At 46.1% G+C, this 14,590-nt stretch overlaps 1 protein-coding gene across 5 annotated transcripts in view; it reads left to right on the plus strand.

Moving 5' to 3' along the window:
* RFX4 (regulatory factor X4) overlaps positions 1–14,590 on the plus strand; it is a 177,547-nt gene that overhangs the window by 27,404 nt on the left and 135,553 nt on the right. For all 5 annotated transcript variants that reach the window (XM_070254114.1, XM_023631039.2, XM_070254112.1 and 2 more), the window contains one exon: positions 13,970–14,056. Coding sequence is in view for 2 of the 5 variants with exons in the window: in XM_023631039.2 (XP_023486807.1) it covers positions 13,970–14,056 (87 nt within the window). In the remaining 3 variants the exon portion in view is untranslated. The remainder of the gene's footprint in view (positions 1–13,969; positions 14,057–14,590) is intronic.

Below are 14,590 nucleotides of genomic sequence, written 5' to 3' on the forward strand. Positions count from 1 at the left end.
CTCCAGAGGGATCCAAGAGGTGAGGGACCTAAGAAAAGGATTCCCTAAGGGTCTGTGGTTTGTTCAGAGTTTTTCCTGGTATTGAGAGATACTGAAAAAAAAAAAAGAAATGAAAGCACCAAAGTTGTGTGTTGATACATAGATCACTTTTGAGAAGGAAAGAATGAAGGAAGAGGGGAGGAAGGAAGGAAAGAAGGAGGAGGGAGGGAAGAAAGGCAGGAAGGAAAGAAGGAAGGAATGAAAAACCTTCAAAACAGAAAGGAATGAAACGACCAAAGTTGTATGTTGATGCATAGATCACTTTTGAGAAGGAAAAAATGAAGGAATTGGGGAGAGGAGGAGGGAAGGAGGGAGGGAGGAAGGAGACAAGGAAAGAAGGAAGGAAGGGAGGGAGGGAGGGAGAAACAGATGGAGGAAGGGAGAGAAGAGGAAACTACCCTGAAATCATTCCTTGACAGCAGGCTGACTTATTTTCAAAAATTTTAGTTACTTTTTTATTAAAGTGACTCCCTTTCTGAAATTGCCTAGTGGATTAATAAAATTTATAATCTTTTCCAGGCACTGTGTTAAATTCTTATGCCTGTTACTTCATTTAACTCTCATACTGAACCTATGGTATTATTGTCCCCATTTTACAGATGAAGAAACTGAGATTCAGAGAGCCTAGGTAACATGTCCAGGCCAAATGGCTAGTGTCAAACCAGGATTTGAACACAGATTATTCTGATTTCGAAGCCAGGCTGCCTCCTTGCCTCCTAAAACCTGGAGCTAGAAGGAAGACCCTAAGGTCTAGAATATCCATTCTAGCTCACCTCCTCTGCTACAGAAAGAAGTTCAGGAGGTCAAGTCATCCCTATCCTGTGGGAGACAGCAGCTCACACTGCAGTGCTCTGGAGCACTGCCACGGGTGTCAGTGGCCGTCTGGCTGCCACAGGCACCTTGATGTGACTTTGGCAGCAGCTGCTGACTGAGGACGCCCATGAGCGCTCCTTCCTGCAGGAGCACCTTCGCGCAGTGTGTGCCTTCCATCCCAAATCATTCTCAGAGCTTCTAAATTCAACCTGGCCCTGCCGCTGGGTTGGTATCCTCCGCTTGCCAGTTGCTTTGGTAAATTTGACATCTTACACACATCCTCAAGGCCTTCATATCTATTTACTTACAGACATGATTTTCCTTATAGTATTGTCTACATAAAAACCTCGGGGTTGGGGCCCGCCCAGTGGTGCAGCAGTTAAATGCGCACGTTCTGCCTCAGTGGCCCAGGGTTCGCCGGTTTGGATCCTGGGTGCAGACATGGCACTGCTTGCAAGCCATGCTGTGGCAGGCGTCCCACATATAAAGTAGAGGAAGATGGGCACAGATGTTAGCTCAGGGCCAGTCTTCCTCAGCAAAAAGAGGAGGATTGGCAGCAGATGTTGGCTCAGGGCTAATCTTCCTCAAAAAAAAACCCTCGGTGTTAAAATAACAGCACTTTCCACTTGCATAGCATGTTCCAGTTTGCAATCAGCGATACGATCATTAATAGCAGGCTATTGCAATCATTGATGCAGTCGTTAAGAGCTGCGGCTCTGGAAGCCCTCAGGCTTGGTGAGAATTGGCTTTGCCGCGGGCTGAATATGTGAACTCAGCAAGTTATGTAACCTCTCTGAGCCTCAACTTGCTTGTCAGTAAAGTGGCACCATGCATAGTACCCACTTTATAGGGTATTGTGAGGATTAAATGAAGTCATGCAGGGAAGGGATCAGCACAGGGCCTTGGCATGTTGTAAAAGCTCAATAAACAGAAGATGCTTCGAGTGCCTCCTGCTTCTCCTGGGTTCCCCTAGGAGCTTCCCAGACCTGTCTTCTCCCCCTCCTCCACCCCACACACCAGGGCCACATGGGGGAAGAAAACAAAGTTTTATACAACAATTCCACTGTGTCCAGTCTCTTCAATACATGACCTCATAAACCTGTGAGTTAGATGGGATCACTCCCATTTTATACTTGGCGACACTGCTGCTCAGTGGGATTCTGTCCATGCATGGGTTCGCGTAGCGAGAGAATGTCTGAACTGAGGTTTGTTATGGCACCAAAGCTGGTCCTGCTTTCCTTCAGCCAGGCCACTTGCATACCGATTAAAAACAGAGTGTCGTCAGGAAGGGGCTGGTGGTTTCCCTCCCACGTAGAGTTCTGACTCTAACTTTGCCTCACGGTGCACTTACACACGGGGTCTAGAGTGCACATACGCTTTCCATCCTCATTTTATGTGTTTACTTGATGCCTCTTCCTTTGTTTCTCACGATTGCCACCTGTGTCATTATTACGTGTTTAGCACAGTGCAAAGCATGTACTAGAGTGTCTTGCACGAGTCAGTGCTCAATAAATATTTACTTAAGATATAAATCAGTCCATCATTCATTTTCTGAAGAATGCTGCATCTCTTTGCTTGCTTTCTAGGAAGCCTGGCTTAAGGCTCCATGTGAACAAGTACCTGATAAATTAACTACAGGTGAACTGACACTCTTTCAAGCCCCTACGAGGTGCCAGCCATGGTGTTGGTGCTTCATTCTTTCATTTCATTCCCTCTCTCCCCTCCATTCTTTTTTCTCCGTCTCCTCATTGCTCTGCTGTTCTGTGCCAAGCACTGTCCTCAGTCCAGGAAGTAGTGGGTGAGTAAAGTATAGTCAGGTCTTAAGGAGCTTATGTTATTTCTCCTAATCCTCGTAATAACCTCATGGGGTAGATTTTTTTATATATATAGGAAGGAAATTGAGACCCATGAGGTTAAGTAATTGCCTAGGGTTGCAGAGTTTACTTAGTCACTTGTAAGGGGAGGACTGGAATTAGTGTCCTCCTGGCTTGCAAGGCCATGTTCTTTTCACTGCACCAAGCAGATCTAAGGATCAAACAGAAAGAGTGATGGCAGAAAGGGACTAAAGTGGAAAGCCTTGGGGGCGGGCGTGATATAAAAATTATAATAGCTAAGACATACAGTGCTTACCATGTGGCACTTTATGTGCCTCATTCACTTAATTCTCATACAGACTCCCTGAGGCGCTGTTATTCCCACCTCCATGTTGCAGACAAAAAGCTGAGACTCAAGAAGGTTGAGCCGTTCACCCAAGGTCATGCAGCGAGGAAGTCAGACCTGAACCTGGCAGTTGAGCACCACAGCGCGTTGTCATTAAAACGAACCAAAAAAGTGCTGTGTCACAAACAAGTGCCTGGGAATCAGAGTGGCTCCACGTATCTAGAACTTGCTCTGTGCTGGGCACTATGCTAAGAGCCTTCCATGCATTTGTTCACTGAAATCTCACCACTAGGATGAGGTAGGCAGGTTATTATCCACCTTTTACTCAAGGGGACACTGAGGTTTAGAGGCTTTGCCCAGAGTCATTCAGCAAGTGAGTACTAAGGCTGGAATTCAGACCATTCATTTGTAGCTAAGTTACTAAGTCACATGCTTAGCCTTCCTTCTCTAGGTGATCCTCAGGACATGATTCCAAAGAGAGAAAAGATGATATGCACCAAATTGGTCGTTAAAACATTACAAAAAAATAGGAACACTAGCTCCATGAACAGTGGGCATCTGTTAAACAATGATGAATATGAAGACTGTGGCAACAGAGGACAAATCTGCGTGATAGAATGTTAAGAGGAAGAGGAATAGAAATCGTATGTTCATTGGGGTTCGTTTACATATACGCACATGTGGACGTGAGGCGAAGCAACATGGAGAAAGGACACGTAATTCACGAGTTAAAGGGTGGGATTGTGGGTGAATGTGTTTCTCTTTCCAACATTTAAAAATATGATTTCTACGATAGATTTAACACCAGAAAGCAAAAAGCATTTTGCCTCAGCGAAGGGAGTTTTGGAGATTTATCTCAAAAGTTCAGGCTAGTTTTAAGACTGTTTGGGTCCTGCAGCCAGGAGTGCCTGACTCCTAAGGTTTGGGGGGGAATCACATCCCCTAAGAGAGGGGGTGAGAAGAAGTGAGGAAGAGGTGGGGGGAAAAAAAGGTGATGATCAAGAATCAAATAATATCAGATGCTGTGCACAGTGATTAGCCTTGGCTCTGGTAACCTTTTTCAGATTCTTACATGTTTTAATAATATCATCATAATAGAAATAGAACAAAGAAAAAGACTGCTGACATTGGGTGTGACAGTTATGCGCCACCCCAAAGTGGAGGGGGAATGACATCTTTACAACCTGGCTATGTGATTGTGTACATTAACTCTTGCATTCCCTGGCATGTTTTCAGAGTGGAGATGTGCTTTTACAGTGAATCTGTCTTCGACAGGAGATGGCACCGAATACCTAGCTTTAATTTTCTCTAGTCTCCAGGGATCCTTGATGAGTTGATGATCTGTGAACTAACCACATTGGTGCACCCTTGGGGTTTCCTCATTAATCCTTGTATATTGTAAATAATGATACCTTACTTAATCTCTTTACCCACTTTAGAGTTTTATATATTGTGTTTTCTTAAATTGAGAAAGGGCAGTGACATTATGGAGCACATATTGTGTGTCTCATATTCTGTTAGACATAACTTAGTACTCACAATCAGACTGCAAGGAATATATAGTTATGGGTATTATAAGTTAATGCTCGGTTCGAGTCAGATTCAAATGCTGGCTCAGCTGCTTACTGGCTGTGTGACCTTGGGCAAGTCATTGCTGTGATAATGATGTTGATGAAAATGATGGTGCTTGCATTGAGAGGCCACAATCCAGATATCATTAGTGTCACCTTGGACTCACCTGCATCATGCTGTGATGAGACCCCAGCTGATGAGGAAGAGACATGGGGACACTGGCCACATGGATTGGCTAGATGAGTGAAGACAGTTAGCTAGAAAGAGGATAGAGTTCTTGTCTTTTCTCCTCTCACTGCATCTGTTCTAGCTCAAGCATCCAAGACTTAGATTGTTGCGGTGGCCTCCTACCGAGGAGGACCATTACGTCCTATTCTCCTGGGAATCCTGGTTTACATGGGTAGTCCTGACAAAATTATTATCAATGCTGTTCTTCAATCTCAAAAGTGTCTAGGTTTGGATAAGTCATATGGTCACTCCACTACAAGGCCTCTTGTTTCCCTTTCTCTTTCCTCTAAGATTGTGTTCAGCAGCCCCAGAGGGAGCTGCCCCCAGAACTGCTTTGCTTATGCCACATCCTGCTAAAACACTCTCAAAGGTTCCCAATCACCGACAGGATAAAACCCAGACTCCTTAACACAGCCCTGAGTGCAGAGGCATGCCCCACAGCATCTTCTAGAGTCCTAGTCTCTGTAAACACGAGAGTCTCAATAAACACATGTTGAATTAGTACCTGAATGAATGTGAGCATTCACACTCAGGGTGCATGTCAATTTCTTCAATGCTTTTGTCTTCTCTCAGCCTCAGGGCCTTTGCACATACTGTTCCTTCTGTCAGGAACACTTCTCCCTCCCTCTTTACCTGGGGTAGTAACATTATGCCTTCTCACTTTTTAGCTGTCCATTTAATTCAATTTCTTCTGAGAAGCTTCCCTGGCTCTCACAAATTAGGTCAGACCTCGTTTTTTTCTCTCCTGTGCCTGTCTTGGTAATTACCTCTCTATTGTGTGATTATTTAATAGCTGACTCCTGCACTAAACTCTAACCTTCCATGAAGACAGAAGCTGTATCTGTCTGGTTCACTGCGACGTCCCTACTGTATGGCTCAGTGCCTCGCACATAGTTCTCCATAAATAGTTGATAAACAAATAGTGGGGCGAATGAGTGTAACTCCCCTAGTAGGCTACCCTTTCTGAGCCAGTGCAGTTCCTGTCACCTGGGTAGTGCTCTCCAATAGCTTCCCAGCACACTTGGAATAAATGTGAAGTCCCTATAAACATTGGGCCCTTCCTGACTTTCTGACCTCATTTCCCACTGCTCTCCCCTTTCCTCCCCTCCTCCACCACACTGGTTTCCTGGTGCTGCCTCACACACTCCAGGCCCACTCCTACCTCAGGCCTTTGCACGTGCCCCAACATCACCTCCTCCGAGAGGCCTTCAGCTTCCTGCTACCTAAGACAGCACCCCATCTCTATCCCATTCCGTGGCTTCATTTTCTTCTTAACACGCCTTGCACTCTGTTTATTTGGTTTTGTCTGTCTCCACCACAGACTATAAGCTCCCTGAGAGCAGGGAGCTGGCCTGCCATGTTCATCACTAGGTCCTCAGAGCCTGGCAAACAGTCGGCGCTAAATCAATATTTGGTGAGCGAGGGAAGGAATAAAAGCAGGGGCAGGATGCAGATGCCCCTTGGAGACAGGACAGGGGCCCCTTCCTAGAACCCAGTGGCCTTTGGGGCAGGGCCAGTGGTGTCGCCATGGCAACCCACTGACCTGAGGGCACCCTGCCATCCCAGGGAGGCCACAGCTGCAGCCTCCTGGGGCCCAGACTTTCCACACGATCCTGTGTGTCACCACCGTGGGAGTCCAGGGGAGAGAGAAAAAGAGGCCGAGAGGGAATGATCAGGAGGAAAGCACAGCCTGGTGCCGGGGCGATGGGAGCAGACCACGTGGGCCTGGTTCCACTGGTAATGACAGGGCCCAGGGGAGGGGGGCATGCGGTGTTCTCTGGCACCTTCCAAGGGACCTGGGGCCTGGTCCTCTCTTGGTAGCTGTGAGTGTGGCATGTCAACTCATTGTGTAGCGTTTCTAAAGCTGTGAGTTCCTAAAATAGGCCCCAGCACTCGACTGTTGAGATAAAGAGTTTGAATAACGCCTTCCATTAAAACCTGGTGACACTTTCTAAGTCAGGTGGCATTTCCTTCAGGTATTGCATCAGTCAGGAATGCCCTGTTCTCACCCAGATCCTTAGGAACAGAGCTCATGGTGGTCCTGCCCCACTGCTTCTGAATCACAGGTGGTTCCCAGCTGCCTGCTGGCAGCTCGGCCCGGTGGGCTAGGCCTTGGCAACCTGCTCCCACCGGCTCTCCAGCCCATCTCCCACCACTCTGTGGGCACGGGTCAGTGAACTCTTCACCTTTCCCAGAACCCACTTTGTTCCTTTGTTCCTGACCACGGCCCTCTTCCCCGAAATGCCCTGCTTTCCTCCTTGGTCTGGCAGATGCCGAATCCTTTAAAGGACCGGCCACTGGTCCTTTAAGGAAATGCCACCCGCTGTGTGAAACAACCAGGCCCAGCTGGGAGCTCCCTTCTCTGTGCCGCCCAGCACCGTGTTATAATAACAAAGGTACTCCTGGCTACCTGCTGAATTAGGGAGGCAGTGTGCCACAGTGAGAGCAAACCAGCTTTTGGGGCAGACAGCCCTGCCCCAGCTCAGGTGACTTTACCTGGCTCCTCTAAGACTCCATTTCCTCTTCACAATCAGAGTTGCTAAAGTCTCTTTTTCCCAGTCACTGTGAGGAGTAGGGATGAGGCATGCGAAGCAGAGGGACTGACACTGGCGGACGCTCACTAAATGCTGGGCATGGCTGTTACTGTCTGTCCCTGTCCCTCGGCTGGGAGCTCCTGGTGGATGGAGACCATGCTCTCCTCATCTTTCCGTGGCCCCCAAGGCCAAGCATGCTAAGCACTTCGCATGTATCATTTCAGTTAATCTTTGGAGAACATGGGAGGAGGGGCTTTAGGAAAGTTCAGGCACCATCCCGATGGTACATCGCTTGTAAGTGATAGGGCTGGGATTTGAAATCTAGTTGTTCTAACTCCAGACCCCACCTCCTTCTGGCCTCTCTCTGGCTTCTCTTTCATCTTGTACCGTCTCTCCCTCGGTCACTCCACATCGGCCGCCGGGCCTTCTTGCCCTTCCTTAGCTAGGTCACCCATGATACCACCTCAGGGCCTTTGCCTTTGTGGTCCCCAATCTCGGATCCTTCGAAGGCGTTGCTCCCTCACTGCACTCAGTCTCTGCTCAGGTGCTGTTTCTTCTCAGAGGCCTTCCTGGGGGAGGATCCCCCGCCCGCCATTCTCTGTTGCTTCAAGCTACTTTACTCCATCACAGCTGTCCCCACCAGCTATGTGCTTGACACTGTCCAGGCTCTTGAGGACCAAGCATCGAACAAGATAGACAAGGTTGTTAGAACTTACATTTTTAAGGTGGGGAAAATAAGAAAAAAAAAGGATACATACACAAGCAAGATATTTTTCAGGTCCTGAGACCCTGGCCCATTAGAGCTATCTTGCTGTAATATATTGGCTTCCTATTAAATAGTATTTGTCTATCTCTTCTGTTAGAACTTTACATTGGAGGCACTTGAAGATTGTTTGCAAAACAAATGAATGGATGGATAATCTGAGATAGAACAACTGGTCTGTGCTCAGTACGATGAAGCAAGAAGAATAAGCATAGGGTTTGGAGATTAAAGATCTGCGTTTGAATTCTGACTTTAATCCTTCTAACTGTGTGACCTTGGCCAAACCACTGCCAAAAAGAGCTACCACCATGTTCTAAAGCCCAGTTTCCTTATCTGTAAAGTGGGATGAATTTCTGTGTCGTGGGGCGGACTGTGAAGGTCAGGTCAGGTTCTCCTTGTCAGTGTGCTCTGTAAACGTCAAGGATTACCTGATTTTGGATAACCACCTTAGTTGGCTCCTCCTACCAGACCAAGACACGTTCAGGAAGCCCTGCTCTGAGCCTTGACTGCCTTGGATGTGCCATGTCCTGGATGCAGCTACTTCCTGGTTGTTCTTTGCTGCTGCAAAGGGAAGCAAGCCTGCTAGAAACCCAATCCAAAGCAGGGAGGCATGAAGAGCTGCCTCTAAGGAGTGTGAGTTAAACTCCTCATAAAGTGAAAATCCACAAGGCGTTATTAGCATCCTCCTTCCTGCCCATGATCTCAGATGAGTCGGGTGAAGTGATGCTTTGCAGCCCAGGAGCCTACACTCACAGCCCTTGCTAAATCCTGTTGGGCACTTAGAGCAAGCTTGGTCCTCGCTGAAAGGTCAGATGAGTTTTATGGATCAAGAATAAGGCAGCTGGGAGCAGGAAGTTATTCAAGTGTGAACTGAGCTTTCCTCCTATGTCCCAAAACACAGTGCCAGTATTACAGCATTGATCATAGTCTGCTTTGTATTAGAATTTTGCTTCAAGCCTCAGTTTTCATATCTATAAAAAGAGATATGAAAACATACCCTGTAATATTGTTCTGAGGTTTAGTTTAAACCACATATGTGAAAATACTTTGCATGGTAGCTGGTGCACAGTAGGAATTTAATGTTGTTTTTCAAAGAAAGTAATGCATTTAACAACACATATTTATTGTGCAACATCTGTGGGGCAGAGTGCCAGCTTCTGGGAGCAAGGTGGTAAAGAAAAATGACAGGGTTCCCGCACTTATGAGTTTGGGGAGTAGCATCTGCCTCATTTTCTAGATGACAGCTAGAGGACAGAAGTCAGCCTTATTCAAGTCTAGAAGCTTCTCTTTATTACAGCTTCTTCTATCTAGAAGTCACAAAACAAATGTTGGTTGAATTTTACTTTATTTGGCAAATCGCCTTGCATGTATACTTTTTTATGCCTTATGTGGTAAAAAAGAAAATGATTAGTAAGTTCTATAGATATGTGGATGTGTCTGTCTATATGCTGTGCATTCTTTGATATCGCATATGTCAATAATGTACCATTTATTGAGGCCAGACTACAGGAAAAACTTTATACCAGGCAATAAGAGAGTCAAAAGGAATAGAACAAAATATGGAGCAAAATAGAACAAAATTTCTCTCCCTCCCCTTTGACGGCCAGGGGTTTGCCGGATTGGATCCTGGGTGCGGACCTATGCACTGCTTATCAAGCCATGCTGTGGCAGGTGTCCCACATACAAAATAGATGAAGATTGGCACAGATGTTAGCTCAGGGCCAATATTCCTCAGCAAAAAGAGGAGGATTGGTGGCAGATGTTAGCTCCGGGCTAATCTTCTTCAAAAAAAGAAATAGAATAAAACAGACTCCATTCTTAAGATGTTTAAGTTCTAAACTGAAGAGCCTGTTATGAATAACAAAGGCTGGCAAAGAAATAAGTAAATGAATTTAGTAAAATTTGTAATATGTGAGTAGAGTTTTAGCAAAAGTTCTAATGCAAAGCAGACTGTGATCAGTGCTGCAATATTGGCACCATGTCCTGGAGACTATGTGGGACGTCAGAGGAGAGCTCAGTTCACACTTGGAGAGAGCATTGTGGTTATGACTCGAGTTTCAATGCTGGTCCTGCCTCTTACTAGCTGCGTGACTTTGGACAAGTCACCTAATCTTTCTGAGTCTTAGTTTTCTCATCTCTAAAATGTGCATATTAACAGCACCCACCTCATAGGGTTGTTATGAAGATTAAGTATGATGGCGTAACGCATTGCACAATGAGTGGCCCATAAAGGCTCAGTATTTGGTGGCCTTTATTATTATTAAATCACATAATCTACAAATAAATAAGTTAGATGAACACAGTGCTTTATAAAATTCAATATACCTGTCATTCTGGTCCAGTAATTCTAGATCTTTGCAACACCCAAATCTGTTGTTAATAGTTTTAAAGAATATAAAGCTTACTTCTGGTGACCTAAATAGAGGCCTTCCGATCATATGGAGCAAGCTGACTTATCAGACGCGAGTTCCAGATGTCCCTGTAGAGGGCCTCACTAGGGAGGAAGACAAAGGTCAAAGGACACCTGTGGATCCAAGGCCCGTGGCCTGCTTGGATATTCCAGGTGTCGCATCCCTGCAGTCTGGAATGCAAGCCCTTGAAGGCTCTGAGTGTCCAGAACTACAGAGGTGATGGTTCTGCCATACTTGGCACTGCTCAGACCACTGTGTGGACCCTCCGAGTTCATCCTAGGTGCCACAGGTTCCAATGGACCTTGGTTAACTGGAAGACAGCCAGAAGCAAGTGAACTGGATGGCAAAGAAGTGGGAACAATTTCTTCCAAGAAAGAGCTGAAACAGGTGGGGTACTTTGACCAGAAAAATGGAGAAATGATGGCTGTCTTCTTACATCTGTCATGTGCAAGAGAGACCACACTTACTCTGTGTTGCCCCAGGGAGCAGAGCTGGGTAGCAGAGTGGCTATAGGCATGGGCCATGGGGTCAGAGAGACCGGAGCAGGTGCAATGGGTGGGGGAAAGGGTTATTTGGTGAGATTTCTTCGTGTCACTCCCAGCCCTCTCTCCCTTCTTGTAACCTTACTTTCATCTCTCTCCAGTGTTGGGGTTGGGCAGTATGGAGGAGAGGCACAGCCGCCAGGAAAGCTCTTACTTGCTTTGGACTCGTGTGGGCGAGTGTTGCTCTCTTTGGGCCCACCTAATGTTTAGAGCTGGCTTCTGTCTGGAATGTTGCCATGAGTTCTTCAGAGAGTGCCCCACCAGTCACTGGGAATTCTCACCTGCAAGAATGGGCCCTTCCAAGAACTCCAGTTTTAACAGGCCTGATGCTGGCACAGGCAAATGGGTGAGAGGAAGAGTGTTTCTCTTAGTTCCCCGTTTCTGCTGAAGGGGGGTGGGTATATGCGTGAGTGTGCGCCCACACACATGTGAGAGTAACTGCATGTAAATACCTGCGTAGGAAGACCAGGGCCTGGCCCGGAACATAGGAGTGGCTTTTGGAGGTATGATTTGGCGGAGGAAGGGGCTGCAAATTTCAGTAGATGCCATCCAAAACCAGCCATGGCTGTTGCCAGGGAAAATGTGCCAGGACTCGAAGCGATTAGAAGATTTGAGTGGAGACATTCTGGAGAGTCCTAAAGAGAATTCTGGAGATGTGTATCCAGATGTGTTTGGATATGATGTGATGACGAACACCCACCTTGTGCCATCGCAGCCTTGAAAACATTACAAGCCATTTGTTTCTACATTATGCCTTTGGTAGCTGGTAGGGGTAGCGTTTTAATGTTTTGGATTTCTCTGCTGCTCAGTGTTTCCCCAGAAGTACCAGATTTCCATATCCTCTTAACAAGCTGGCTCCTGTTCCTCCCCTTGGATATTTCCCCCTACTTATTTGCAATTTTGGAAGCTGCTTTTAAAAGAGCAGTTTGTTGGAACATAAAATACGAGACACAAACTCAACGTTTCTCCCTGCTGTTTGCGTTTGCCTCCCCCGTCTCTACATAGCATCCTCCTCAGTGTGGCTTCTTCTTACAATATGCTACCTAACGTGTCAACTCACAATCTTTCCCTCGGCTCTTTGTATAACAAGGAGTGACTTTACTTAATCTCTAAGCATCATTGCTTTCTAGGAAAAATAGAAATTAAAATCTTTACTTCCTAGAGTTGTCAGAATTCACTGACATAACATATGTAAAGGGCATGTTTAAATAGATGTCAAACTAGATGTTCAATAAATGCTAGTCTAGGGGCCGGCCCTGTGGCCGAGTGGTTAAGTTCATGTGCTCTGCTTGGGCGGCCCAGGGTTTCGCCAGTTCGGATCCTGGGCATGGACATGGCACCGCCCATCAGGCCATGCTGAGGTGGCGTTCCACATGGCACAACCAGAGGCACTCACAACTAGAATATACAGCTGGGTGGGGTGGGGGGGAGGGGCTTTGGAGAGAAGAAGAAGAAGAAGGAAAAAAATGAAAGATTGGCAACAGATGTTAGCTCAGGTGCCAATCTTTAAAAAAATAAATAAATAAATAAATACTAGTCCCATGTTATAAAGACGGCAACAGGACACTGCAGTGTTGAGAAGCACACAGCCACAGGTGTAGTTAGTTCTGCTATGACACCGCATATGCAGTCTTGAAAATCACCACTGTTCTGCAGAATTGCACAATAAAAACCACAGAGTTAACTGGAAAAATAAGCTAGGGATACGACACTCAAAAACTTTGTCAGTGACACACACACACACAAAAGATTGGAACCTGATAAAAATGATAGCACAGTTCTGCACACGTTAAATGGTTAAGAGAGACACAAATACAGTAAACATGGCCCTTCACCTTGGAGAAGACCTGAAGTCTGCTTCTGGAAGCGGGCTTTGGAAGGGCTGCAGCTTGTGAGTTATTGTGAAGAGCTAGAAGTTGGGTTATCTGGGCAGGTGTGACTCATAACACACACGATGAACTGAAGTAGCTGGTAGACGTCGGAGGTGTGAGCACGCGTGCATTTTGCCTGTTCCTGTGGGAATAGTTCAGCTACGTGGGGTTTTCTGCGTTCACTTAATAATTTTTAAGGAAGAAATCAAGCATAAGCAAACACGAAGCTTGCACTATGCTCTAAGTGTTCCCTAATATATGATTTGCATTGGAACATATTCGTATTTTCAAAACAAGCATCCTAGCAGAGCTGACTGTACTTAGCTGACGGTGAATGAATGAATAGTGAATGGGCTAGACCGTGGAATAAGCATTATGCTACATTGTGCAGAGTACATTTGTAGCCTTCGGAATTGGATTAAAACGTCATAGTTTTTTGCATTTTAAAAGTACTACATGGCTATTATAGAGCTTTTGAGACCTCCTCCTGCAGTGTCTTTCGGTCTGTCTTGGAAGAGCCCGTTCAGGGGTCACTGGGCAAAGGGAGGGGAGTTGCAAGTTTCCTTGCCCTCCTTCTCCGCTTCAGCCAGAGCCCTCGGGATTATCTGCTTTTCTTTTTGTTTCCAACCAAAGGAGAGGTTCTGCTGCTAGTTTACAAGTCTGCAGACCACCATCAGTGATTCAGCTGACCAGATTTTGTTCTTCAAACTACTCTGGAACATACCTTCTTTGCAAAGGAAGATGATCCTCAGTTGTATACTATTGGGTTATGAATACTCCAAAATAGTAGAATTTGACGAAGAGATACTCAAGTGGGGCTTTAGCTACCATTTTGCCTGCAAACTACTCTGCCGAGTCTTCTCAGCCATGGTGCGTGTGGAGCTTCACGGAACATCCAGCTCCAGGTTGGGGCAGATCTCAGGGGAGAGTTGACAGGCATTTAAATCTATCGCGTTCGTGATGTTCCTGTCTCTTCACAAACGCCCACGGCAATTCTGCAATTCCGTGATTTTCTTTCTTTCTTTCTTTTTTTTAGAGAGCTGGATTGAAAGATGTCTCAATGAAAGTGAAAACAAACGTTATTCCAGCCACACCTCTCTGGGGAATGTCTCTAATGATGAAAGTAAGTGCTTGAAACTCATTCTTCCACAACATCCTAGACACGGCCAGTGTCCTGATGGGAGGCATGGTGCTTCTAGAATGCTAGGCTGGGCAAGTCCCCTGGAACAAGAGACTCAAGCCATTTATGAAGTACCCCAGGCCCTCCCTGTAGTTTTCTGCAATGGGGAGTGTAATCCAGACAGGGGGATGTGGAAACCGAGGTCACGGCAAAAACTTGCTGTTCACAGATTCACGTTGTCTGAGTCCCCAAAGACCCCATTACAGTGATGTTCCAGTTGGGCAAATGTGGACCCTGAATGGGAAAGGCAGTCTTCTGTGTCACTGTAGATGTGGGTTTAAAGTTGATGTGTCATGGGATTGTTGTAGCATCACAAATGTCCTTTCTATTGGAAAGTAAAAGTTTCTCTTGGATTTTGGACTAGAGAGTTGGAGTTTATAGAACGATATAAATTGCAGTGTTTATACCTTTCCCTGTGTTATGAGACTGGTGCTTCTGCGTACCTTGTATTAAGAGCAGAAGACTACTTGGGATTTG

Source organism: Equus caballus, chromosome 28 (assembly GCF_041296265.1).
Source record: "Equus caballus isolate H_3958 breed thoroughbred chromosome 28, TB-T2T, whole genome shotgun sequence".
Lineage (NCBI taxonomy): Eukaryota > Metazoa > Chordata > Mammalia > Perissodactyla > Equidae > Equus > Equus caballus.